Here is a 26,887-nt window from a genome sequence, read left to right on the forward strand (position 1 = left end):
ACAGTCTCTCCAGGTCAGGGCGTGACACCTGAGAACCTTTCTCTGACAAGCGTTCCTTTTTAAACTGTTACCATGGTTATGCATATGCTTCTCATTTATTTTTTATTTTAGAAACGTTTAAATTTGGGCCTGTCCATATTGGCCAAATCCTCCAAGTGTAAAGAATTAAAACTATCATTTTGATGTTCTGGATGGTCAGTCTGTACATCCATAGCTCAGTCTATGAATTTGAGAGAGGTTACATTTCTCCCTCAGCTGATGTGACCACATTGTTGTTGTTGGAATCCCAGATTGCTCCATTAATTAAAGTACAATATTTGTATGGTATGAAAAAGCTGTTTGCTTTTTCATAAGTAATAAGTCCACAGTCACGAAGGAAGTGTATGTAGGTCTACATGTTTTTAATCAATGCTCAACATTTCACCATGAAAATCATATTTTATGCAACACAGGAAAATGATAAGACTTGGTCTTGTTTATTCAGCAACTTCTTTGCCCTGTAAGAAGAAAGAATGGATCAGTATTAATAACAGACATGCTAAATATATGAACACTTGGAAAGAATATAATGGATCAAGCATTTTCAAGCTCAGTGCTCAGCTTGGATTTCAATTTTGAGGTACTAACTTGAAATAATGTTTTTTGTTATTGTTGCCCTACCTTAAAATGTTATTCTCAGAGATCTTAAATACAGTTGAGTGAGTGTAAAAGGTCTGTGTTGACCTCTGTGAAGACTGAATCATAGGTGGTGTTGATGTGGTCATATTTGAACATGAGTCAGCAGCAGTTCTGTACCTTTCCAGTGTCACGGGTCTTGGCTCTGAGCTTGTTGACCTGAGTCTCAGCGATGTCAGCACGCTCCTCAGCCTCCTCCAGCTCATGCTGAACCTTCCTGAACTTAGACATGTGCTGGTTTGCTGCTTCCTCCTGGGTGAGGAAAATACAGGGAGAGCAGAACATCAGTATTTACACTTTAAAATTAAAATATACATTTTTAAAGGTATTTTCAACAAAGCAAATATTGGCTGATTTAGGACAGCAATGTATATAGGGAGATGGATGATACAGCAGAGAAAGTGAGTGGAGGAACAGGGGATCAAACCGCTGCCTCCAACCCTACCACTAGACCAGCCCCCAGTACAGCAATATGAAGTAGCAACACTTTTTCAACTAAACTGTATGGACATTAAGTTTTGTAGGGGGATTAAATTTTTCTCAAATTAATGCTTTCAGAATATTTCACTCACCGCTTCCTCAGCCTGCCTCTTGTAGGCCTTCACTTTCAACTGCAGCTTATCTACCAGGTCCTGAAGTCTGCTAACGTTCTTCTTATCCTCCTCAGTCTGTGGGAGAAGATCAAAGAATCAATGTCAATATAGTTTTATACACAAACCTGTCTGTGTTAGTGTCAAGTGAGTGAAGAAGGCAATTTCTCTTACCTGGTAAGTGAGCTCCTTGACTCTGCGCTCATACTTGCGGACTCCCTTGACTGCGTCTACACCTCTTCTCTGCTCGGCCTCCACCTCAGTCTCGAGCTCACGCACCTTTGTGGAATAAATAAACGTATTTGTTTGAGGTGGTGAAATCAGACGTAACAAATCTTTGTAACCCAGAGGTGTAGTGTTCTACCCAGTCAAGGAGGCACAATTGTTATCTGTCCCTATGTACTTTTAAACATTTAATTGAAGGGGTCTGTAATAATAACAACAACTTTTCATTATTTAGGTCAGTGGTTCCCAAAGGGGAATTTACATTTAAATGTGTTTATGAATATTTCTAGCAAGAACAGATTAAACTACCAGTGATCTGTGGACAAAGTTTAGAGAGTGCAATACAGTACAATGTAATATTAGTAATCCACAATTTACGTTCTTCACCCTTAGACGCACAACGTGGTTCTGGGAGGCTCACAGTGATATTGGTATCCACAGTACTCTATCCATGATCCATTTCTTCCAACTCAATTCTTCTTGTATTTCTATGTCCATTCTGGAAAGCTTTTCTAAGTGTATGGTGCAGTACCAGAATGGCCACTAGAGGCCCCTACTGCTTTTCTAAGTGTATGGTGCAGTACCAGAATGGCCACTAGAGGCCCCTACTTGCCTGAACTCATTCTTTACTTATAGATTTGTGTGTATTGTTGTGAATTGTTAGATACTACTGCACTGTTGGAGCTAGGAACACAAGCATTTCGCTACACCCGCAATAACATCTGCTAAATATGTGTATGTGACCAATAACATTTGAATAGATTTGCAGTTTAGAAGTCTTCCACGACAACTGTACAAGCCTGAATGAAGCAACTGGATAAATACTTTTTTATATATAAGGTCTTGGCTCCAATTCTTCTCAACACAACTACTTAAGTATAACAATTTCCCCAAATGTTTTGTATTGAATATAAATGCACCGTAATTTAAGCTTTAAAAATGTTCTCTCCGCCCCATGGCAAAATGTGTAGAATTACAGGAAATTAGCTTTAAAACTGTAGAATGTTGTTTCTGGTGCCAAAAGGTGACTTTAAAATGTTATTTCCCAGGGGCCGAGACTTGATTAGTCCAGCCACGCACTGCAGAAGTCATAGTAAAACTAAAGTAGGAGTTGTGTTCTGATATTATGAGGGGGTCCCTGATGAATTCTTTATCACAAAAGGGGTCCGCGAAGCAAAACTGTTTGGGAACTCCTGATCTAACTGGGTTATTGAGAGAAAAAGTCATTAAACAATGATCCTGTGTATTTTTATATGATCAAATACATTTCCAGCAATCTGTCTTTCAATCCACTCTAATCCATCCTGCTGTTAACTCACCCTGGACTCCAGTTTCTGGAGCTGCTTCTTGCCTCCCTTCATGGCCAGATTCTCAGCCTCATCCAGGCGGTGCTGGAGGTCCTTGACTGTGACCTCCAGGTTCTTCTTCATCCTCTCCAGGTGAGAGCTGGTGTCCTGCTCCTTCTTCAGCTCCTCAGCCATCATGGCCGCCTGGAAAAGTAGTTTGTTTAATTTATGCACCAATTGGCACCAATCATAACATTCCTCTGAGATCTTTGTTGTTCTTAACCAGCCCAGCTACAATTGGACCTTGGGGACAAATCAAGTTGATGTAATTCCAGGACTCACGTCAGTGATGGCCTTCTTGGCCTTCTCCTCTGCATTCCTGGCCTCCTGGACGATGTCGTCCACCTCTCCCTGCACCTGCACCAGGTCAGTCTCTAGCTTCTTCTTAGTGTTCAGAAGGCTGGTGTTCTGAAGGAGGAAACATGACGATTTGTTTGACTCACAAGTCACAAGGCTGAAATTATGAAAATCTAAAAGCAAGCAATGTCGAATTCCAGGTGTGTAAACAGTATGCTTGGTTGAGTTTCATTGGAAATGGCTTTTGACCCATACCTGGGAGTGCAGCAGTCCAACACGCTCGCTGGCGTCTACCAGCTCAGTCTCAGCCACTTTGCGGCCTCTCTCTGTCTGCTCCAGAGCAACTCTCAGCTCCTCGATTTCAGCCACCATCAGACCGTTTCTGCGCTCCACCATGGCTGCCTGTTCCTTCATGTCCTCTGCGGCGCGGACGGCATCATCAAGGTGCACTTGGGCATCCTGGATTTCACAATGACATTGGTTCATTAGGACTTGTAGTTTAAAGTTTCAAAGTTTTAGTGGAAGTAGGGGCGAAAGGATTGGTGATAGAAATGTTAATTGGAAAGAGTTTACCAAATATCTCAACCTTTAGTACATAGTACACTCTATTCAAGTCCTCTGTTCTATTATTTTTTACAGATTCACAAACAAATACCTCTCCATGTTCAGATTTTTAAACATTCCCTTTACCTTGAGCTGTCCCTGGACATTCCTCAGCTGTTTCTGGGCCTCAGCGGCCTGCCTGTTGGAGTGGCTCAGCTGGATCTCCATCTCATTCAGGTCTCCCTCCATCTTCTTCTTCACCCTAAGGGCATCATTCCTGCTCCTGACCTCAGAGTCCAGGGTGCTCTGCATGGAGTCAACCACCCTCTGGCTGTTCCTCTTGATCTGCTCCATCTCCTCGTCCTTCTCAGCCAGCTTCCTGTCCACCTCACCCTTGATCTGGTTCAGCTCCAGCTGCACACGCAGAATCTTGGATTCCTCGTGCTCCAGTGTGCCCTGGACAAACAGAAGCAGTCAGGTGAATTGTTCAATATATTTGGATGTGTACAAGGAATTAAATATATATATATATATATATGAACACCAAAGCAGGGAGCATTAGACTGTAGCTGGCATTGCTAGTGTAACACTGCTTTTCCCATCAAACAGCTGTAGTTTGTACCTCAGCCTCCTCCAGAGCGGTCTGGATCTCAGACTTCTCTGTCTCCACGGTCTTCTTGGCCTTCTCCAGCTCATGGATGCTCTTGCCAGTCTCTCCGATCTGCTCAGTCAGGTCAGAGATCTCCTCTGCACACACACACACACCGGTGCAGTTTAGACTTGGGAGATTTTCAGTGGATATCGCCAATGCATTGAAGTTGACATTGAATCATGATAACAGTTAATTAATTAACAGCACTTCATACGGTCTTACAAATCTAATTGCCCTCAACTTCCTTGGGTTGTTAAAAGCAATAGCAATTACATGTTCCATTTATATATTTTTATACTGCACATGAAAAATCTGAAATGGTTTAATAGTAGTTTTGATGATTACAGTTCCCTCCATTTTCAAAACACTAGTCAAACATGAGCCAAATAGAATTGCTGTCAAATGCTCACGTTGCAGGTTCTTGTTCTCTCTCTTCAGAGTCTCCAGATGATCCAGAGCCTCCTCGTAGGAGTTCTTCATCTTGAAGAGTTCAGTACTCATAGAGCGAGCCTCCTTCTGAGCTCCTTCCAGCTCAGCCTGACCCTCCTCATACTTCTGCTTCCACTCTGCCAGAACCTAGGGAAACACATGGGATTTTCATTAGAAGTCATAGATGAAAAGTTTTGAATCAGAAACATGCTACAATTATACTTCAATTGATTATGTAGCAGAAAATTAGGTTTTCATTTTTACCTTGTCAAAGTTCCTCTGCTTCTTGTCGAGGTTGGCGGCCAATGCGTTGGCTCTCTCAACGTCAATCATGAGGTCCTCCACCTCTCCCTGCAGCCTCTGCTTGGTCTTCTCCAGGGAGGCACACTTGGAGTTGGTCGCCTCAATGGTCTCCTCAGCCTCCTGCAGACGCTGGGCCAGCTTCTTCCTGTTGTACAACAGAGGGTGGTTTTTCGGTTTGAAACATATGTTACAATATATTTCGACGTAACATTTTCTCAGATCCCCCTACCCTCCTCACCATCCACACCCTATATTTGAGTTGTTGCTGTTGCGTGCGACTCACTTGGCCTCCTCCAGTTCCTCTGTGCGCTGGATGGCATCAGTTTCATACTTAGTCCTCCACTGAGCCACCTCACTGTTGGCCTTTGACATGCCGCGTTGCAGCTCTGCCTTGGCCTCCTGCTCCTCCTCAAACTGCTCCCTCAGGAGGTCACAGTCATGACGGGCAGACTGAACACCGTGGGCCAGTGCGTTTTTAGCCTGTGAGAGAGAAAGAGACCAAGAGAGATTCGAGAGATAGTCCAACTAATCATAGTAGAAGACTCTAAGGGTGGCATAGTCACCATCTATATGAAGATATGGCTCTAAACTCTGTGGTCGGTGGAGTCCATTTTGGGTCCCTTACCTTGACCTCCTCCTCAATCGCCCTCTTCAGCTCCTCCACCTGCTGGGTGAAGGCCTGTTTTCCTCTGGTCAGCTGAGACACCAGGGCTTCCTTCTCCTCCAGCTGGCGGCCAAACTCACCTGCAGGGATAGAGGGATATCTAGTTAATAGGGTCTCTGTTCTCTAAGATTGAAAATGTATTTGGAGGTATCATAGGGCAATGTTAGGTGGTGTCTCCCGAGTGGCGCAGTGGTCTAAGGCACTGCATTGCAGTGCTAGCTGTGCCACTAGAGATCCTGGTTCGAATCCAGTCGTAGCCGGCCGCGACCAGGAGATCCATGGGGCGGCGTACAATTGGTCCAGGGTAGGGGAGGGAATGGCCGGCAGGGATGTAGCTCAGTTGGTAGAGCATGGTGTTTGCAACGCCAGGGTTGTGGGTTTGATTCCCACGGGGGGCCAGTATAAAAAAATTATGTATGCACTCACTAACTGAAAGTCGCTCAGGATAAGAGCGTCTGCTAAATGACTAAAATGTAAAATGTGAATAGTACAGTAGAAATTATGTGGATACAGCCCCCAACACATGTTATTGTGTTCTACTGAAGGAAAGCATTGGGTTGTAGTTAATTGTTGATGGTACCATTTTCTGTCAGGAGTCTGGCCCTCTGTCCGCTGATGTCGTTGACCTGGCGAACATTCTCATCATTCTTAGTCTTGAGCTCGCTCAGCTGGTCCTCAAGTGTACGACACATCTTCTCCAGATTGCCCTGTTAGTGAAACATGTACCATCATTACTTCATATATGGGACTCCTGTTAACTTCAGTTCACTTGAATGGTAATGTAGTTGACACTCCTCAACAATGCTTGACCAAAACATCACTACTCACCTTAGCCTTGGCGACGGCCTCCATGTTGCTGGAGAGGTCATCAATCTCCATCTTGTACTCGCTCTTCTCCTTCTCCAGCTTCTGCTTGACGCGCTGCAGGTTGTCGATCTGCTCCCCGAGCTCAGCCACACTGTCGGCCTGCTTCTTTCGTAGAGCGGCGGCTGTGGCCTCGTGCTGCAGGGTGGACTCTTCAAGATCACGACGCAGCTTCTGGAACTCAGCCTCACGCTTCTTGTTCATCTCAATCTGAGCAGCAGTGGCGCCTCCGGCCTCTTCCAGCCTCTCGCTGATCTCCTCAAGTTCCCTGGAGAGATCGGCCCTCTGCTTCTCAACCTTAGCCCTGGCAGCACGCTCAGCCTCAATTTCCTCCTCCAGCTCCTCAATACGGGCCTAGAACAGGGGGCAGAAGCAGGGGGGATGAACACTACAATACAGTTGAAAAAATTGATTCTCAAAAAATAATAATAGTGCATTCAGAAAATATTCAGACACCTTTACTTTTTCCACATTTTAATACGTTACAGCTTTATTCTAAAATGTATTAATTTTTATTTTTTCCCTCATCATTCTACACACAACACCCCATAAAGACAAAACAAAAACAGGTTCTTTGATATTTTTTTTGCAAATGTATAAAAAAATAAAAATAACTGAAATAGCACATTTACATAAGTATTCATTCAGAACCTTTACTCATTACTTTGTTGAAGCACCTTTGGCAGTGATTACAGCCTCGAGTGTTCTTGGGTTGTTCGATCGGGTTCAAAAATGACTACTTAAAAAACGGAGATTCCTATTCTGTCACAAACGCCATAATGGCACAGACACAAAGATGAGTCCTCTATCTAACTCGATGGAAGCACCATCTTTACAATGGTAGGAAATGTCAGCAAGAAACACCTACCGAGCCATCAGAAGTCACATGGACAAATGTGTCCGTTTATTTCAGGAAATTATTCAGTGTGTCTGGAGCTTAGATCCTTATATCCTGTACTGTACCTGGAGTTCCTTGATCTTCTTCTGCAGCTGAGCTCCTAGAGACTGCTCATCCTCAATCTTGCTGAGGAGCTGAGTGGTCTCAAACTCCTTCCTAAAAAACACAAACACGTTGATTGCAGAGTTGGATTAGGTTTGAGAGTGTAAAAGGAGTCTAATACCATTCATGTTGCTTTTAAGAATCACATGCAAATGCTAATTCATAATTAATCAAGAACAACCATTATAGCAGCTGATACTGTAGTCATTTGTTTGTGTTTACTTCTTGATTTTCTCATCAGCCTGCTGCTTGTCATTCTCCAGGTCCATTATGGACTCCTGGGCCAGTTTCAGATCTCCCTCCAGCTTTCTCTTGGATCTCTCAAGGTCCATACGGAGCTTCTTCTCTTGCTCCAGAGAACCCTCAAGCTATAAGATAAAAACAAATATATTGTTAAAATCTAAACAAATGAAGATAATATCATCTCGCACACTATCATGGCCAAAATGTCAAACTCCACTCACGTCGTCCACTTGCTGTTCCAGCTTGGTCTTGGCCTTGGTCAGAGTGTTGACTTTGTCCTCCTCTGCCTGTAGGTCGTCCAGTGTCTGCTGGTGGGCCTCTTGGAGGGCTTTCTTCTCCTTGGTCAGCTTGGCAACACTCTCATCCATAGATGCCATCTCCTCTGTCAGGTTTTTAACCTGAAAATGGTCACAACATAATTATACTTCACCATAAAGGGGAGATTTAGTTTGTTATATATTGCATTCATTTAAATTAGAAATGTGTCAACAAGTACTGTACTATAGATTCAACACTAGATGGCAGTGTACACTATGCCAGTGTACTGAGTGGAAGTCATAAATGAGGGGGAACAGAACATGCAATGAATGTGGTTGAGTACCCCGCAACTGAAATTCCACTGTTGTGTCTTAATTTTTCCTGCACCCACAATACAACTTGAATTCCATTATTGTTAAGCTATGTTTTGAGTTGATTATTGTTTGAATTATTGTTTGGTTAGACTGTCTATGGTAAGACACTCAACCTTGTTTTCAGTGGCGTGCTTCTCCTTCTCCACTTTGGCCAGGGTGAGCTCCAGGTCATCAATGTCCTTCTTCAGCTCAGAGCACTCATCCTCCAGCTTCCTCTTCTTGGCAGTCAACTCAGCATTGATCTCCTCCTCATCCTCCAGCCTCTCGGTCAGCTCTTTGAGTTTGGCCTCCAGCTGGATCTTGCTCTTGATGAGCCCCTCGCACCTTTCCTCAGCATCGTTCAGATTTTCTGAATCCTGGTTTCAGAGCAGGAGAAAAGATATGTGGCCTCACTTTGTGTATCAAAATATACACTTTAGTCAAAGAGGTCAGAGCAAATCAATAGAAATTCATGAAATATATACAGCATATTACATTGGCAATAGAAATGTTTGCCACATACTTTACAGTGTGTGTGTGTGTTCATGTGTGTATTCATTTGTGTGTAAATGTACCCATATGAGGGTTGTTGTTCACTCACAGATGCAACTTGGAGCGCCAGGTCATTCTTCTCCTGCACCAGGGACACCAACTTCTCCTCCAACTCCTTCTTCTTGGCCAGAGCCTTGGCCAGGTCTGTCTTCATCTTCTCATAGTTCTCCTTCATGTTGGCCAGCTCCTTCTCAGTCTCAGCGCTCTTCAGCAGGGGCTTGATCTTGTAATAGACCTTCATCCATGGCCAGTGTTTCACATTCATGAATGAGCGGACGTTGTACTGGATGGTGTAAATGGATTCTCTGGTCGACAGAAAGGATATAGTGGCATGGTGAGTGACATGCTTAAAGCTACATTCAGGGATTAGAAGAACAACAAAATGGAACACCCCGAACTCTAGATGCAAGGATTAACAGGTCATGCATGTTAAGCTCATGAGGCATTTTATGTTCTTCAAGAATGAATAGGTAAATACCACACATTTAAAAGACAATTGAACAGCTTGCTAAATGCCAAACTGAAGCTATAAAGATATAATCCTTCATTGCTACATTTTGGATTTATAAATTAATTAACCCCAAATATAAGCTTGTTTTACTACAATGTTTGCAAACAATGTAAATGGAAACAAACACTGTATGGACTCAAAACAAGCTTAAAACTATCACCATATCTCTGTCTACCAATTAGAGAATAGTTGCAATGCTCCAGGCCCATCCCACAGCTTTATACCAAAACAGAGGCGGGGTTGCCACTTTGTTAATGTTTCAATTAAGGATTCTAGCTTTAATAGAGCATTATAAGATGTACTTTCTTATTCTGAACAACTCACAGCATATACAGCATGTTATCATAATGCATTAGATACAGGTGGTTGACAGAAAGCTTTGCCAAGATGTCCACTATTCCTCACCTCCTCTCCATCATCTTGCTAAACTCTCTCCTCATGAGGAATCCACGGCTGAGAGCCTGGACCATGCCGACCAGAGAGGCCAGCTTCTCATCTCTCATCTCCTCCAGGACACCCAGAAGACCGGCTTTGAAGAACACCTGAGACACAGGTTAGCATGGTCAATGGAACCACAGATGGTGACAGATAGAAAGGGTTGAATCAAAAGAGGGGAACAACTCCACTAGATTGATTTGACAACATTAACTTTGCAATGGTTACAAACAAACCATGGGATAGGATGTTTCTAAGTTGTTAGTTACTCTACAGTTGTAGATTAGTAATATACACAGATACAGATAACTGCAGCCATACCACTCTAACACAATGCACATGATAATGAGTTTAGTTTCTCTTCTATACTTGTATGACTTTGAAGACAAAAACACTACAATGTTTTTCCACCTTTCCTTTAGTTAAATGAAGAAGAAAGAACAAAAGGATGGATAGATCATCTGGAGAGATTTTATATGGTAAGGGTTTAAATGATAATTTAAGTAGTATTTTGTTGTCAGCTTTTGCTGGGGGTATTTGACTGACCTTGGTGTGTCCAAACTTGTAATCTTCGTGATTCACATCAATGGAACCAAGCAGCTTCTCAGAAGCCTTCTTGTTGTCCATGAACTGGCCCTCGGGGATGACACTTGCATTCAGTACTTTGTACCTGAATGAGGAGACAGTTTTAAAGTATGCCAAGCTGTAATAGGTTGGTTATACAGTGAGGTCATAATTATAATTATTACAGTGAGGTCACCCTTGATGAAGATTAGCAAAAAACACTAAACAAATCAAACAAAATTATATTATTTTAAATCTCTTTCTCTGAACAATTGTATTAGTATAAAATAATATAATTGTCACAAATGTTTGACCATACAATATAGTTCAGTATCTTTATTATACATTTGATACCAGTCTTTCCTGCTCATCTTAGCAAGAGTGCCAGTCATTTTGGACCTGACTGTATTACTTATAAGGGAAGACTATTCTGATGCTGGAAAACCCACAGATCTCTCTGTGATTTTGCGTATTTGTGTTTAAGTGCGTGTACCTCTGCTTGAAGTCAGCATAAAGGATTCTGCTAGGGAATCCCTTTCTGCAGATCCTGATACCCTCCAGTACACCATTACACCTGAGCTGGTGGATAACCAGGAAGTTCTCCATCAGACCTGGTAAAACAAACCAAGTCTCTTTTAATACTCATAAACAGGTTAAAGATTGAGATTGTTAAAGTCACTGATACTGTACTGATAAGATGTCATATTTAACTAAATATTTCTTGTACCTGGAGTCTTTGACTCGTTGGGGATCAGGCAGCGCACAAAGTGAGGATGAGTGCTCCTCAAGTTGGTCATCAGCTTATGTAAGTTCTCCTGTAAGAGGGTTACAAACCATTTTCTCAGACATCATTTATGATATTCAATGCACCTTTTGAAGGACTGAATACACACATTTCAAAAGCTCACCCTGAACTGGGAGGACACAGTCTGCATGGAACCACCCTTCTTCTTGCCTCCTTTCTTGCTTGTATCTGTTCAAATGGGGAAAAGTTCAAGATAACTAGAAAAGTACATTTCCTAGAGCGGGTGGAATAAATAGAATAATAATAAGAGTATGTAAGAAATCTAGAGTGGTCTTGTCTTCAGCAAGCACATTAATTATAAACCAGAGAATCTCTGGTTAACTTATCACACTTATCTAGATGCAAATGCGACCAATGAGATTTGTGTAAAATAACACCTATTATATAATTAAATTAAAGTTGCACTATGCAGAAATCTCTCCGCCATTTCCTGGTTGCTAAAACCTATGTGAAAAAAATTAACTAGCATAGTTTAGAGAATCATTGTACCAGCTAAACCGCTGTGAAATATATTTTCATTAACCAAAAATATTGTTGTTTCAGCTGTTTGAAGCTGGTGTACAAAACTGAAAGTAAAAGATGCAAAAACAAAACTTAATCTATCGCTACTTAGACTTGCTTTCAAGTAGAATGAGAGATCTACAACTCACATTTCTATGTGAATTTGGTGGGGCTGCCCAAAAAGTTACATATTGCCACTTTAACCGAGAGCATGAATAAATTAACCCAGTGATAAACCCTGAGAAAATTGTGATACAATTGTGATACATTCAAAGCTATTTTAAAGAAAATGTGGGTCTGAGTTGTAGCTAGTGCCTTGTTAAATATTTTGACCTGATACTTACCCTCTGGTGGGGCAGCGGGATACAGGGCAGCCAGGATTTTGACTCCAGACTTCCCGTATAACTGACAAACTGAGTCGTTCAGGGGGTCCTTGTTCTTCTCCAGCCAGCCAGTGATGTTGTAGTCCACAGTACCGGCGTAGTGCACCAGGGAGAAGTGGGCCTCTGCCTTGCCTTTGGCAGGCTTGGGCTTCTCAAACGCCTGTGTTTTTCCAAGATGCTGGGAGTACAGCTTGTCCTTGAAGGTAGTGTCTGAAGACTTGGGGAACATGCACTCCTCTTCAAGGATGGAGAAGATGCCCAATGGCTTTACGAAAAGAGATGTATATCAAGTTAGTGATATTTACATTTAGGATCACATTTATTCCTTTAGTAAACATGCTATTATAGGATTGTATTAATTTAGAGGCACATAATAGGAAACATATTGAGTTCTCAACAGTCAGATGCGTTGTCAAACTGTGATAATGTCTCACACAGCGCTCCCTATGAGCTTTGCTGTTGCGGTCCAATATAATCCTCACAGACAGTTTACCTTCTCAATAAGCTCAATGCAGGCAGCCAAGTCCATGCCGAAGTCAATGAAGGCCCAGACGATTCCCTCCTTCTTGTACTCCTCTTGCTCCAGGACGAACATGGTGTGGTTGAAAAACTGTTGCAGTTTCTCATTGGTGAAGTTGATGCACAGCTGCTCCATGCTGTTGTACTGTTGATGGAATTTTTTAAGAGATAATTTCATCATACAAGGCTGTAATCCATCTAAATCACAACTAATTGTCTTGTTCTGGTCTCATACTCACATCAAAGATCTCAAACCCGGCAATGTCAAGCACACCAATATAGAACTGCCTTGGCTGCTTGGTGTCCAACATTTCATTGATACGGATGACCATCCACAAGAACATCCTCTCATAGATAGACTTGGCCAGAGCGCTGACTGAGTTATTAACCTGCAATGATAACACCTCAAATTAATACAGGAGATATTGACCATGTCTAGTGATATGGTGATACGAGCTTGGGAAAAACAAAAGCAATGCACTTGTCCCCAAAATAATTCCGGTCCACAGAGAATGGTGGATGCTGTGTTTGGCCGCCTTACCTGAGCCACAGTCTGTCCCTTGGTCACATACTCGTTGCCGACCTTCACTCTGGGGTAGCACAGAGCCTTCAACATCTCAGCTGAGTTCAGGCCCAGCAGGTAGGCGATTTTATCAGCCACTGGAGAGAGAACCAACAACAACAGAATCAGAAACACAAGATCACTTGTTTTTAATGTCACACTGACAAAATAGTTTGTGAGTTAGGTTTTGATTCACTCACATCCATCATTTCAAATCATTTCTGGAGGTTGGAATTTGTTCTCTAGAAATGATCTCCTGCCTGACTTTCATGTGGCACTGTCTGTCTTACATGTTCTATTTCTATGTTTGGGACTGGGAATGGGACTAATGCTGTACATATTGTATATCTATGTTTGGGACTGGGAATGGGACTAATGCTTTACATATTGTATATCTATGAGTGGGACTCACCCTCTGTGCCGTCTGGCTCGGCCTGCTCCTCACGCTGCTTCTGCTTGAATTTCATGTTGCCGTGGTGCACCACAGCTCCTGTCAGCTTGTAGATCCCAATCTTCTCATCGTTACTGAAGCCCAGGATTGTAATGGCATCCTGACATTAAAGAGGAAGTACAACAGTGATAAACTGAACGGTAGTTTTCTCAGTTACACTACAGTTCTGTGCTGCAGAACAATGGGATGGATAGATTTGACTGGCTTCTCTGTTCCACATGATAACGCTTGGCCAACACACTAGTAGATGACAGCACAAAAGGAGTTTTACACAGTTCCACAGGAAACTTAGTGGTGCTCTCTTGTGGATGTCTTACATGTATTAGCCTCAAGGCTAAGTGTAAAGGCATGAAGAGTTCCTTGAGGCACATGCCTAACTAACACAAGGCATTTAGAATCAAACAAAAACATACATGAACATTCCCAGCTTCCACCAAGTTGGAATTTCACAGTGCATTCAGTGTGTTTGATGGTCATTCCCTTTCTATATCTAGAGTTTGGTTAACCCTTTGTTTGACTCACGTCTGTGGCATCCAGCTCTTCCTTGTCGTCGATGCTGGCCACAGCGATCTGACCCTGGCTGCACATGGGGAAGTCGTAGGGGTTGGTGGTGATGAGCGCCATTTCTGTTGACAAGAGAGAACGGCTTGTATATATAAACAGCATCAAAAGAGGGGACTGAGACTTGTGGACTAGCGCATCACTTGATAGATCTTTCCCAAAGATGTAATAGTTGTAAAGGTATGGAGTATTAATATTTTTTATAAATTTCACAGATGGGGTGGGAAGAATTTCCCATGAACCTCTTCTTTTCGTACCAACTATCTCAGGTTTGTGGCCTGTCATCATCTGGAAGAAGATGTGGTAGCCTCTCTCATCGGGCAGCTGGAAGGACACTCTGGACTTCTCCAGCAGGTCTGTGTGTGTGTGTGTGTGTGTGTGTGTGTGTGTGTGTGTGAGTGAGTGAGTGAGTGAGTGAGTGAGTGAGTGAGTGAGTGAGTGAGTGAGTGAGTGAGTGAGTGAGTGAGTGAGTGAGTGAGTGAGTGAGTGAGTGAGAGAGAGAGAGAGAGAGAGAGAGAGAGAGAGAGAGAGAGAGAGAGAGAGAGAGAGAGAGAGAGAGAGAGAGAGAGAGAGAGAGAGAGAGAGAGAGAGAGAGAGAGAGAGAGAGAGAGAGAGAGAGAGAGAGAGAGAGAGAGAGAGAGAGAGAGAGAGAGAGAGAGAGAGAGAGAGAGAGAGAGAGAGAGAGAGAGAGAGAGAGAGAGAGAGAGAGAGAGAGAGAGAGAGAGAGAATTTGAATATGTGATCCCAAAAAAAGATTCTGTGAATTTAGGAAAGCATTGAGAAACAATCAAAACCAACTCACAGGTCTCAATGTCAGCTTTAGCCAGTTTGCCACCTTGGAAGTGAATCCTGATGAATTTACCCTATAGTAGATCATGGGGGTTAGAAATAGGTCAACAAATAAATCTAACATTTTACTTTGATAGACCCCTTTAAATGTTACAGTTTGTTGGACAAATATTGACATAACTATAGGGAACTATTAAAATTTTTCCAATATAAGGTCACTTCCACAGTATGCCCTTCATACTTACAAAGCGAGACGAGTTGTCGTTCCTCACTGTCTTGGCATTACCGTAAGCCTCCAGCAGAGGGTTAGCTGCAATGATCTGATCCTCAAGAGACCCCTGATTGAGACAAACACAAGTTGCTCAGAAACTGGTAAAGTCATTTTGTCTTGATTGCTTGAAATGTGTTAAAAAGGCAAACATGAGCACAACCTACCTGCATTTTGCTGGGGTCTGCTTCCTTCTTCTTCTCTCCTCCAGACACTGCAATGGTGGCGAAGTACTGGATGACACGCTTGGTGTTGACAGTCTTTCCTGCACCGGATTCTCCACTGGTTTATATGACAGAGAAAGAGGGAGTTTAGGTACATGTTTGAGTGTCAGATTGGCTTTCATTAAGAAAGCATAGAAAAATACACTGTTGACCTGTTTTCTAACATAAGACAATCCTGTGTGGCTTATTTGGTAGAGCATGGTGCTTGCAATGCCGGGGTTGTGGGTTCAATTCCCACGGGGGAAAAGTATGAAAATGTATGTAGTCACTCTGGATTCTAAATGACAAAAATATAAATGAACTAATATTTATTACTAAGCCTAATCGTCATTTATTTTCATCCCATTGGGAACGGACATCAATTCAATGTCTGTTCTACGTTGGTTCAACGTAATTTCATTGAAATGACGTGGAAACAACGTTGATTTAACCAGTGTGTGCCCAGTGGGAAGAGATCCAACATATTTCTAAAAGTGACATTTTTGTAAACAACTTACGTAATCAGGACGGACTGGTTCTCCTTATCTGTAACCAAAAAACATATTGCTTATCATACTCAAGCAACATTATGGGGACATTATTTCATTCATGGCATCATCATGCATTTCATTTTGGAACATTTTCCATTCAATGGTAGTGAAAACAGATATTCCCAGCAAACTGTTATTACCTAGACTAGAAAACAGTAGATACCTCTCTAAAGCATATTTTCACTTCCATTCATCCATCCATCCATAAACACTTATGGACTTTGAGATCCATATGCAATCATGGACATCCATCCATCCAACCATCCACCCCTCCATCCATGCATCCATGCATCCTTGAGAGCTCGTACCAATCAGCATGAACTGAAAGGCATTGTCAGAGACGGAGAAGATATGGGGTGGAGCCTCCACCCTCTTCTTCCCTCTGTAGGCGTTGACAACCTCTGCGTCGTACACGGGGAGCCACTTGTAGGGGTTCACCGTTGCACAGAAGAGTCCAGAGTAGGTCTGGATGAAAGTTATTAAATTAAATTAGGGGATTAATAAAGTCAGATGGACTTTTATCTGGATTTATGTGAGGATGTGGGTGTACTATGTATTGATTTGGTTTGGTTTCTACCATTAATTTATGTATAGTACTGTATGTGTGTATTTCTTCTGTTCATATACAGTACCAGTCAAAAGTTTGGACACACCTACTCATTCAAGTGTTTTTCTTGATTTTAACTATTTCCTACATTGTAGCATAATAGGGAAGACATCACAACTATGAAATAACACATATGGAATCATGTAGTAACCAAAAAAGCGTTAAACAAATCAAAATATATTTTATATTTGAGATTCTTCAAATAGCCACCCTTTGCCTTGATGACAGCTTTGCACACTCTTGGCATTCTCTCAACCAGCTTCACCTGGAATGCTTTTCCAACAGTCTTGAAGGAGTTTCCACATATGCTGAGCACTTGTTAGCTGCTTTTCCTTCACTCTGCGGTCCAACTCATCCCAAACCATCTCAATTGGGTTGAGGTCGGGGGATTGTAGAGGTCAGGTCATCTGATGCAGCACTCCATCACTCTCCTTCTTGGTCAAATAGCCCTTACAAAGCCTGTAGGTTTGTTGGGTCATTTTCCTTTTGAACAAATTATTGTCCCACTAAGCCCAAACCAGATGGGATGGCGTATCGCTGCAGAATGCTGTGGTAGCCATGCTGGTTAAATGTTCCTTGAATTCTAAATAAATCACAGACAGTGTCACCAGCAAAGCACCATCACACCTCCTCCATGCTTCACGGTGGGAACTACACAGGCGGAGATCATCCGTTCACCTATACTGCATCTCACAAAGACACAACGGTTGGAACCAAAAATCAGTGTTTCTTGGCACAAGCAAGTCTCTTCTTATTATTGGTTTCCTTTAGTAGTGGTTTCTTTGCAGCAATTTGACCATGAAGGCCTGATTCACTCGGTCTCCTATGAACAGTTGATGTTAAGATGTGTCTGTTACTTGAACTCTTTAAAGCACTTATTTGGGCTGCAATTTCTGAGGCTGGTAACTCTAATGAACTTATCCTCTGCAGCAGAGGTAACTCTGGGTCTACCTTTCCTGTGGCGGCCCTCATGAGAGCCAGTTTCATCAAAGCGCTTGATGGTTTTTACGACTGCACATGAAGAACTGTCGATGTGCCCTTGAGCAAGGCACTTAACCCTAATTGCTCCTGTAAGTCGCTCTGGATAAGAGCGTCTGCTAAATTACAAAAAAAAAAGAACCTTTTCAAAGTTCTTCACATTTTCCGGATTGACTGACCTTCATGTCTTAAAGTAATGATGGACTGTCATTTCTCTTTGCTTATTTGAGCTGTTCTTGCTATAATATGGACTTGGTCTTTCACCAAATAGGGCTATCTTCTGTATACATAGTTTTTATGTCTTCACTATCATTCTACAATGTGAAAAATTGTAAAAATAAAGAAAAACCCTAGAATGAGCAGATGTGTCCAAAGTTTTCACTGGTACTGTATATGTGTGTGGTTTGTATGTGCAGGTTTCTTACATAGATCATCCATGCTGCATAACGCTCTTTGAGGTTATACAACACAGAGGCTTCATTCAGGTAGGTCATCATGGCCATGTCCTCAATCTTGTCATACTTAGGGGGGTTCATCTCGTAGATGTCTGCATCTTTGAACTCTTTTCCTTCCTGAAACAGTCAGAAATCTAGATTACACAAAGATCAAAGTGGACATGACTGAATGCGTTTTGCTCATGACATCCAAGTTGAATCATTTAAATAATGCATATCCACATTTAATCAACTACTTTGTTATCTGCCACTGACAAATGACTGGTGATTCTTGACTAGTCAATGTTTTAAGGATATACACTGCTCACAAAAAAAACAATTAAATGATTCTTAATCTATCTTTTGTTAATTATGTCTTATTGCCTATTAGCATTTTTTCATATAACTTAGATGATTTTTGAATAAATAGAGTAATTGCACAAACTTGAACTTGAATACTTTTCAGATCAGGCTTACCTCCTTAGAACCGTCAGGTTTGGTGACTGTTACAGTACACTTCCCATCGGCCCTGGCAGTGACCAGACCCTTAAGGTACAGCTCCACCTTGTCTGTCACATAGCAGGAGTTCTTTGAATCAAAGGGCGTGGCTTGTGCCTCCATCCTCTCCTTCTCAGACTTACGGAGGTATATGGCAGCCTTGCCGTAGATTTCCATCTCAGCGTCCGTACTCATGGTGACGGATCACTAGGAAAGAGATGAAACATGATTGACTCTGTGGTGCTTCCTCTCCAGTCAACAGAGTTAGGTGAGCGGTATCTCTCAGAATATTCTCATCACTTTTTATGTGAAGACTCAAACCATGTCTCACCTTCTTTTTCCCCTTCTACAGATGAATGTGTACTTCTTAGAGGACCCTGTGAAACATTAGGGTGTTGTGAAAACACACAAGTCTAAAGCCCTATCATTTAGCACCCAAAGGGCTAGAAAACAATTAACTCAATCATTACATCATGTCAAATTCAACTACAGGTGGAACTGATAACTTTAAACCCAGTTAAATTCTAGAGCACACCCTCAATTTACATACAAATGCAGGAGCACCACTTTTGACCGTAAATAGAAGTTAAATTTGAATTAAAACGTTTAAAGTTAAACACATTTCAAAACTACATTTAAAACCAATGCCACTTGATTACATATTGTCGAATCTTACAAGAGACATGCAGAACTCAATTCAATCAGTGCAGTAAGCTAATACCACTGAGTACAAAGATGAGACAAATGTAAAAATCTAAGGAGGTGGAGAGGTCTTACCAAAGTGGAAGAAGGTATCTGACTTATGGATGCTGGGGCCCCAGCCTCCTTATATCTGGTTGGAAGTGCCAACCAAGCAGAAGTTAATTATGGACCACTCTGGGGAAGGACATGGACTGTAGGAGAGACCTCCCCCCCAGACCTGTGTGTCTGTCCCTAACTAGCACCTCCCACTTCCAGGACCACCACACTCCCATTACATGACTTTTTAATGTCATATTTTTCTCTGAATTGAATTTCACTGAATTTTCATAAGAGAGATTTCATTACTAATAGTTATAACAATATCAGAAGTTTGATTTATCAAATGTATTCCAATGTTACTACCACTGACCCTCAAATACTGTAATGGTGTGAGTCCATGTTGCCCCACTACCACTAAAATAGTTTTCATGAATTCTAATTTGACCTTATTTAGTTCCATTTTAGTGGCATTAATCCTCATCAACAACTTTTTATATATGTTCACCTATTATGAATATTATTTAGCTTGTAAACACAAGACATCTGAACTGTCTCCTCACCTCACGCTTGTGACAGAGTTGGCCTTTACCTCGTGCTTTGCTTAGTTTGATTAATTACCCTGGTAGAACCATATTAAATAAAACTAGAACAGATTTTAGGCTTTCAATAACAGCTTATAAAACTGTTAAATCTAATGTGTATTTATTTACAATATGATCTAATGAAGATTCAGGAGGAGCTTTTATTTGTCTCACATTTCAGTTGGCTAAAATAGTCCAGTAGGATTCTTATGACTTACATAACACCATACCAGTATTTCAACCATCTTATCCATATTGCTGACAGCGATATAACTGCCTCAATCTTTAATTACACTCTGAAGTAAACCGCTTAGCAGCTGAGCTGGCTTCAATAAAACTGATATAAAATTAATTGGGAATAGTTACAATAAAGTAACAGATTCCTTTACATTTACATTAAATTTCAATGAATCCCATTAGGCAGGATTAGGCTGCAGATTGACGAGGGCGGCATTTTCTAAACCGACCAAGATGTACCTTCAACTACACATAAAACCTCACATAATTCTGCCCAAAAACCATGACAATTTCTCTCAACCAGTGGCATATGGGCTTTTTAGGTGAGCGTTGCTGGTCCATTCCCAGCGCGCCTCTCCGCGCCTCTAAAAATGTTTATCTAACATAAATCATGTAGCAGATATAGGATATGGTAGAAAGAGCATGTGGCCTTTTCTGTAGCCTACAGGCTGGAGATAAAATGTATGACAATGTAATGAGACAGACACTTTTTACATCATGCAGGTTTCTCCGATCAAATAGCCTAACCTAAATGGTGCTCAAAATTATCTGTAATGTTAACAAACATATCATATAAACAGGACTGTTCAAAGTAAAATGGACAATATGCAATGGACAATCACAGGAGTTTCACCCCATTGTCATGATCAGTTTTCAGTGGTTTGGACTAGCTGATCATAGCAAATAAGAAAATACTTTTGCATTTCCCACTGTGTAAACACATTGCAAATAGGCTCATGATGACTCCTGATAAAGTTGGGTAGTTGATATTCAGAGCTTAAATAGCCAAATTGATTAGTCACAGGAACCAGGACTAATAAAGCCAATGTAACGGCCTGTTTTACAAACGGATGGGCATTTATAAAATCCTATTGCTGGCCGACATGGTAGGCTACATCCCAGCAAGCACGAGCCAACATCTTTTGGATGACTTTTTTTTGGTCCTGTCTGGATGTTGTTTTTTGGTGTTTTACAAACGGTAGACTTACTACTGTTGAAGTCGGGAGTTTACATACACATTAGCCAATTTAAACTCAGTTTTTCACAATTCCTGACATTTAATCCTAGTAACAATTCCCTGTCTTAGGTCAGTTAGGATCACCACTTTATTTTAAGAATGTGAAATGTCAGAATAACAGTAGAGAGAATTATTTATTTCAGCTTTTATTTATTTCATCACATTCCCAGTGGGTCAGAAGTTTACATACACTCAATTAGTATTTGGTAGCATTGCCTTTAAATTGTTTAAATTGGGTCAAACGTTTCGGGTAGCCTTCTACAAGCTTCCCACAATACGTTGGGTAAATATTGGCCCATTCCTTCTGACAGAGCAGGTGTAACTGAGGCAGGTTTGTAGGCCTCCTTGCTCGCACACGCTTTTTCAGTTCTGCCCACAAATTTTCTATAGGATTGAGGTCAGGGCTTTGTGATGGCCACTCCAATACATTGACTTTGTTGTCCTTAAGCCATTTTGCCACAACTTTGGAAGTATGCTTGGGGTCACTGTCCATTTGGAAGACCCATTTGCAACCAAGCTTTAACTTCCTGACTGATGTCTTGAGATGTTGCTTCAATATATCCATATAATTTTCCTTCCTCATGATGCCATCTATTTTGTCTATTTTGTGAAGTGCACCAGTCCCTCCTGCAGCAAAGCACCCCCACAGCATGATGCTGCCACCCCCGTGCTTCCCGGTTGGGATGGTGTTCTTCGGTTTGCAAGCCTCGCCCTTTTCCCTCCAAACATAACGATGGTCATCATGGCCAAACTGTTCTATTTTTGTTTCATCAGACCAGAGGACATTTCTCCAAAAAGTACTATCTTTGTCCCCATGTGCAGTTGCAAACCGTAGTCTAGCTTTTTTATGGCGGTTTTGGAGCAGTGGCTTCTTCCTTGCTGAGCGGCCTTTCAGGTTATGTCGATATAGGACTCGTTTTACTGTGCATATAGATACTTTTGTACCTGTTTCCTTCTGCATCTTCACAAGGTCCTTTGCTGTTGTTCTGGGATTAATTTGCACTTTTCGCACCAAAGTCAGTTCAATGCCTCCTGTAGCTCAATTGGTAGAGCATGGCGCTTACAACGCCAGGGTTGTGGGTTAGATTCCCACGGGGGGCCAGTATGAACAATGTATGCATTCACTGACTGTAAGTCGTTCTAGATAAGAGCGTCTGCTAAGTGACTAAAATGTAAATGTACAAATGTTTAAAATAAATTTGTAGAGTGGTTGAAAAACTAGTTTTAATGACTCCAACCTAAGTGTATGTAAACTTCCTACTTCAACTGTACATATATGGGCATTCATAAAATTCAATTTCAGGCAACACTGTAGGCTAAACCTCAGTAAGCAGGGACCGAAGTTTGATGGCTTTTGGTGCAGTTCCAGACTGGCCTTGATTTCCACATCCACAGACATTGGTTCCTGGTCTGCTCCGGAACAAATCTGAACCAATCATAGACGGCTCTGGTCTGCTCCGGACCAAATCTGAACCAATCATAGACGGCTCTGGTCTGCTCCGGACCAAATCGGAACCAATCATAGACGGCTCTGGTCTGCTCCGGACCAAATCGGAACCAATCATAGACGGCTCTGGTCTGCTCCGGAACAAATCGGAACCAATCATAGACGGCTCTGGTCTGCTCCGGAACAAATCTGAACCAATCATAGACGGCTCTGGTCTGCTCCGGAACAAATCTGAACCAATCATAGACGGCTATGGTCTGCTCCGGAACAAATCGGAACCAATCATAGACGGCTATGTTTGTTTCAGATTTAGTCTGGTCTGGACCAGCCTTGATTTGGCCCAAACACAGACATCTATAAATTATTTTTTGTTTCTTTTCAACTTTCATTGAAAACGAAAAATGAACCTGATTTCAACATCCGGACAATACATATTTTCAACATCTGTAAAATATGCCTTTTCAACGGTCTGGAAAATATGTATTTTAAACATACGGAAAATTCCTTTTCAAATGTTCACCTAAATTGAACCTAACTTCAACATCTGGAATATAAGTATTTTAGACATCTTTTCAAATACATTTTGCTTACTGGGACGATTCTATTTTTGCGAGGGGCTGCATTTCTTGGTCTCACCTATGGTGGCAGAACTGCAAGGACCGGCCCTGATGAATCCTTTACATTACAGTTTGTATATCTTCCTAAAAGACAGCTCTAGCAACTTGTGAAGGAGTCACCATCAGCAGAGACATTAGTTAAAGTTATTTTTTATACATGTAATTGAGCAAGTTCTTCTTTCAAGTCAGGCATTTCACGTTCTTCAATGTCGATCACCTTTTCTGTTTTCAAACCTCTGCATTACATTTAAAAAAAATTTACATTTACGTCATTTAGCAGACGCTCTTATCCAGAGCGACTTACAAATTGGTGCATTCACCCTATAACCAGTGGGATAACCACTTTACAATATATATATATATATATATTATTATTATTTTTATAAATTTTTTAAGAGGGGGGGGGGGGGGGGGGGGGTAGAAGGAATATGTTAGCTTTGCTGATGTAACAATGTAACTAGTCTTTACCTGATTGGAGTTAGCTAGCTAACTGTTAGCTATCCTGATGTAACAATGTAACTAGTCTTTACCTTATTGGAGTTAGCTAGCTAACTGTTAGCTATGCTGATGTAACAATGTAACTACTCTTTACCTGATTTGGAATTTCTTCTGCTGTTAACATCTGTGTTCTAGGCCTACTAAAACAGTCAAATAGTTGTTTAAATGTTTGTTGTGTCTAATATGGTGCAGCTAAATTAATGTTCAATAGGGTGAAACGTTCAAATAGAAATGTATTGTGAAGAACAGATATGACTGTCTGTCAGGTAGAATAGGGTATCGTGTCAGCTCTATTCAATACTTATTCATTAATTACTATCAGCAATGTTCAGAACATTTCACCTCACTGAACACACCCTGTTTGTTTGGGGTGCAGAGTCCACCCAGCACATCAGTACAAGAAGCCCTATAGCTGACGGATGCAGTAGCTGAGCAGGGGGGCTGACCAACTGGAAGGACCCCATCAAGGCCTTTTCATTTCTTGGACTGTGCTCTCATCTTCACTGCAGCCAAGGTTTATTGTTTGGTGTATCTGCCAACACAGCCTAATTCTGGCACCGATGCCACTGTTATTAGACCAGATATTTACTTGCCGTGTTTGTGGGTGGAGAGAGCATTCGCACCATGTAGACTAAATGTTTATGACATTAAGTTATTTGAATGTGCAAAGATCTTGCATGATACAGTGCCTGAAGAAAGTATCCATACCCCTTGACTTATTCAAAATTTTGTTGTGTTACAGCCTGAATTGTCTCAACCACCTACACACAATACTCCATGACAAAGTGGAAACATGTTTTAGACATTTTAGCACATTTATTGAAAATTAAATACAGAAATATCTAATTTACATAGGTATTCACACCCCTGAGTCAATACATGTTGGAATTACCTTTGGCAGCAATTACAGCTGTGAGTCTTTATGCGTATGTCTCTAAGAGCTTTGCACACCTGGATTGTACAATATTTACACATTATTCTTTAAATAATTACCCAACTAGACCATGGTTTCCCAAACTCGGTCCTCCTATGAGAACTGCCCTTTCAGATTGGTAGCATTTTTTTCATTAATACATTTTATACAAATATTTTCTCTCCTGTTCTGTAAAGAATTGCAGATCAAACTAGCTAATTTCTAATTTTTTAATCTTGTAAAATTCCTCCTCCCCACCCCCAGGCGAGGGCCCACTGCACTCGTCCTCCTCCTGCTGCACAAGCAGAAGCTACTGGCGCCTCGCTACTTTTTGAGTTGTACGTCGTCTCTCAAGGTCAGGGACAGGGAAGGGTTGGAATGTTTTAGTAGGCCTAGAACACAGATGTTAGCAGCAGAATAAATTCCAAATCAGGTAAAGAGTAGTTACATTGTTACATCAGCATAGCTAACAGTTAGCTAGCTAACTCCAATCAGGTAAAGAGTAGTTACATTGTTACATCAGCATAGCTAACAGTTAGCTAGCTCACTTCAATAAGGTAAAGAGTAGTTACATTGTTACATCAGCATAGCTAACAGTTAGCTAGCTAACTCCAATCAGGTAAAGACTAGTTACATTGTTACATCAGCAAAGCTAACAGTTAGCTAGCTAACTCCAATCACTGGTAAAGACTAGTTACATTGTTACATCAGCATAGCTAACAGTTAGTTAGCTAACTCCAATCAGGTAAAGACTAGTTACATTGTTACATCAGCATAGCTAACAGTTAGCTAGCTAACTCTAATCACTGGTAAAGACTAGTTACATTGCTACATCAGCATAGCTAACAGTTAGCTAGCTAACTTCAATAAGGTAAAGACTAGTTACATTGTTACATCAGCATAGCTAACAGTTAGCTAGCTAACGCCAATCAGGTAAAGAGTAGTTACATTGTTACATCAGCATAGCTTACAGTTAGCTAGCTAACAGTTAACTACCTAACTCCTTAGCTGATTTATATAATCTACATTCACTATTTACTATAAAAACAAAGAAATGCATTGTGAAGAACAGGTATGACTGTCTGTCAGATAGAATAGGGAATCATGTCAGCTCTAGTCAATACATTTCTATCAGCAATGTTCAGAACATTTCACCTCACTGAATACACCCTGTTTGTTTGGGGTGCAGTGTCCACCCAGCACATCAGTGTCCACCCAGCACATCAGTGTCCTCCCATTACATCAGTGTCCACCCAGCACATCAGTGTCCACCCAGCACATCAGTGTCCATCCAGTACATCAGTGTCCACCCAGCACATCAGTGTCCACCCAGCACATCAGTATCCACCCAGTACATCAGTGTCCACCAAGTACATCAGTGTCCACCCAGTACATCAGTGTCCACCGAGTACATCAGTGTCCACCCAGTACATCAGTGTCCACCCAGTACATCAGTAAAAGAAGCCCCATATGGGGGAGTTACTGGATACTGGCTGGCTATCTGGAAGGACCCCATCAAGGCCTTTTCATTTCTTGGACTGTGCTCTCGTCTTCACTGCAGCCAAGGTTTATTGTTTGGTATATCTGCCAACACAGCCTAATACTGGCACCGATGCCACTGTTATTAGACCAGATATTTACTTGCCGTGTTTGTGGGTGGAGAGAACATTCGCACCATGCAGACTAAACATGAATGATATTGATTTTAATGTGCAAAGATCTTGCGTGATATATGACTTGTGTTTTTTTTATTTGAGGGACATGTTTCTCTAAGCTCCAAACTTACTCTGGGCAGAAGTTACCCTCTGGGATAAAACGGACCTTAGATCCGTGACAGAGGAATATGTACAGCTGTCATACCCAACGAGACAACTGTGATTTTTGCCTCAAAGACCTCAACTGACTTTACAGCCATGGGTCTCCTCACAATGCAGTGAACACTGTATCGAGATCAGGGCTGGGGTCATTTCAGGAAGTGAACTAAAATTATAAGTCATTTAAAAGTATTGTGAAACATTTGAATTTCAGTTTACTTCCTGAATTAACTGAATTGTATTTCTAACATACTGAACCTGATTTCAAGAAATTAATCGCTAAATTAAAGATGATGTTTAGGATTATGAGTTTCTAAAACAAACTGTATTAGGACGTTTTCTATATGACTGACTGGTTTAGGATTGTTGCTGCCAACATGGCGAATCGGCAAGAATAATGCATTGAG

General features: G+C 41.4%; 1 protein-coding gene across 2 annotated transcripts; it reads right to left on the reverse strand.

Moving 5' to 3' along the window:
- Positions 1 to 476: 476 nt before the first annotated feature.
- Positions 477 to 18,809, reverse strand: LOC311121011 (myosin heavy chain, fast skeletal muscle-like; the record flags this gene model as incomplete). Of its 2 annotated transcripts, XM_084195555.1 has the most annotated exons (39): positions 477 to 497; positions 796 to 927; positions 1,248 to 1,343; positions 1,440 to 1,544; positions 2,810 to 2,980; positions 3,119 to 3,244; positions 3,389 to 3,592; positions 3,824 to 4,132; positions 4,299 to 4,423; positions 4,739 to 4,904; positions 5,022 to 5,205; positions 5,344 to 5,540; positions 5,686 to 5,804; positions 6,305 to 6,431; positions 6,553 to 6,942; positions 7,552 to 7,642; positions 7,811 to 7,956; positions 8,053 to 8,229; positions 8,577 to 8,819; positions 9,044 to 9,299; positions 9,911 to 10,047; positions 10,487 to 10,610; positions 10,998 to 11,115; positions 11,232 to 11,319; positions 11,413 to 11,477; positions 12,155 to 12,458; positions 12,687 to 12,857; positions 12,952 to 13,101; positions 13,254 to 13,372; positions 13,687 to 13,825; positions 14,248 to 14,351; positions 14,544 to 14,642; positions 15,089 to 15,149; positions 15,321 to 15,413; positions 15,511 to 15,625; positions 16,065 to 16,092; positions 16,406 to 16,562; positions 18,108 to 18,254; positions 18,594 to 18,809. In XM_084195555.1, the coding sequence occupies 39 exons, from the start codon at positions 18,807 to 18,809 to the stop codon at positions 477 to 479; spliced, it is 5,820 nt and encodes a 1,939-aa protein (XP_084051681.1). The 2 variants fall into 2 exon arrangements, with proteins under 2 accessions (XP_084051681.1, XP_084051682.1); XM_084195556.1 differs by lacking the exon at positions 18,594 to 18,809 and having other exon boundaries at positions 11,413 to 11,470; positions 12,151 to 12,458; positions 18,108 to 18,218.
- Positions 18,810 to 26,887: the final 8,078 nt, after the last annotated feature.

This window comes from Coregonus lavaretus (assembly GCF_964263955.1).
Source record: "Coregonus lavaretus genome assembly, contig: HAP1_SCAFFOLD_410, whole genome shotgun sequence".
Taxonomy (NCBI): domain Eukaryota; kingdom Metazoa; phylum Chordata; class Actinopteri; order Salmoniformes; family Salmonidae; genus Coregonus; species Coregonus lavaretus.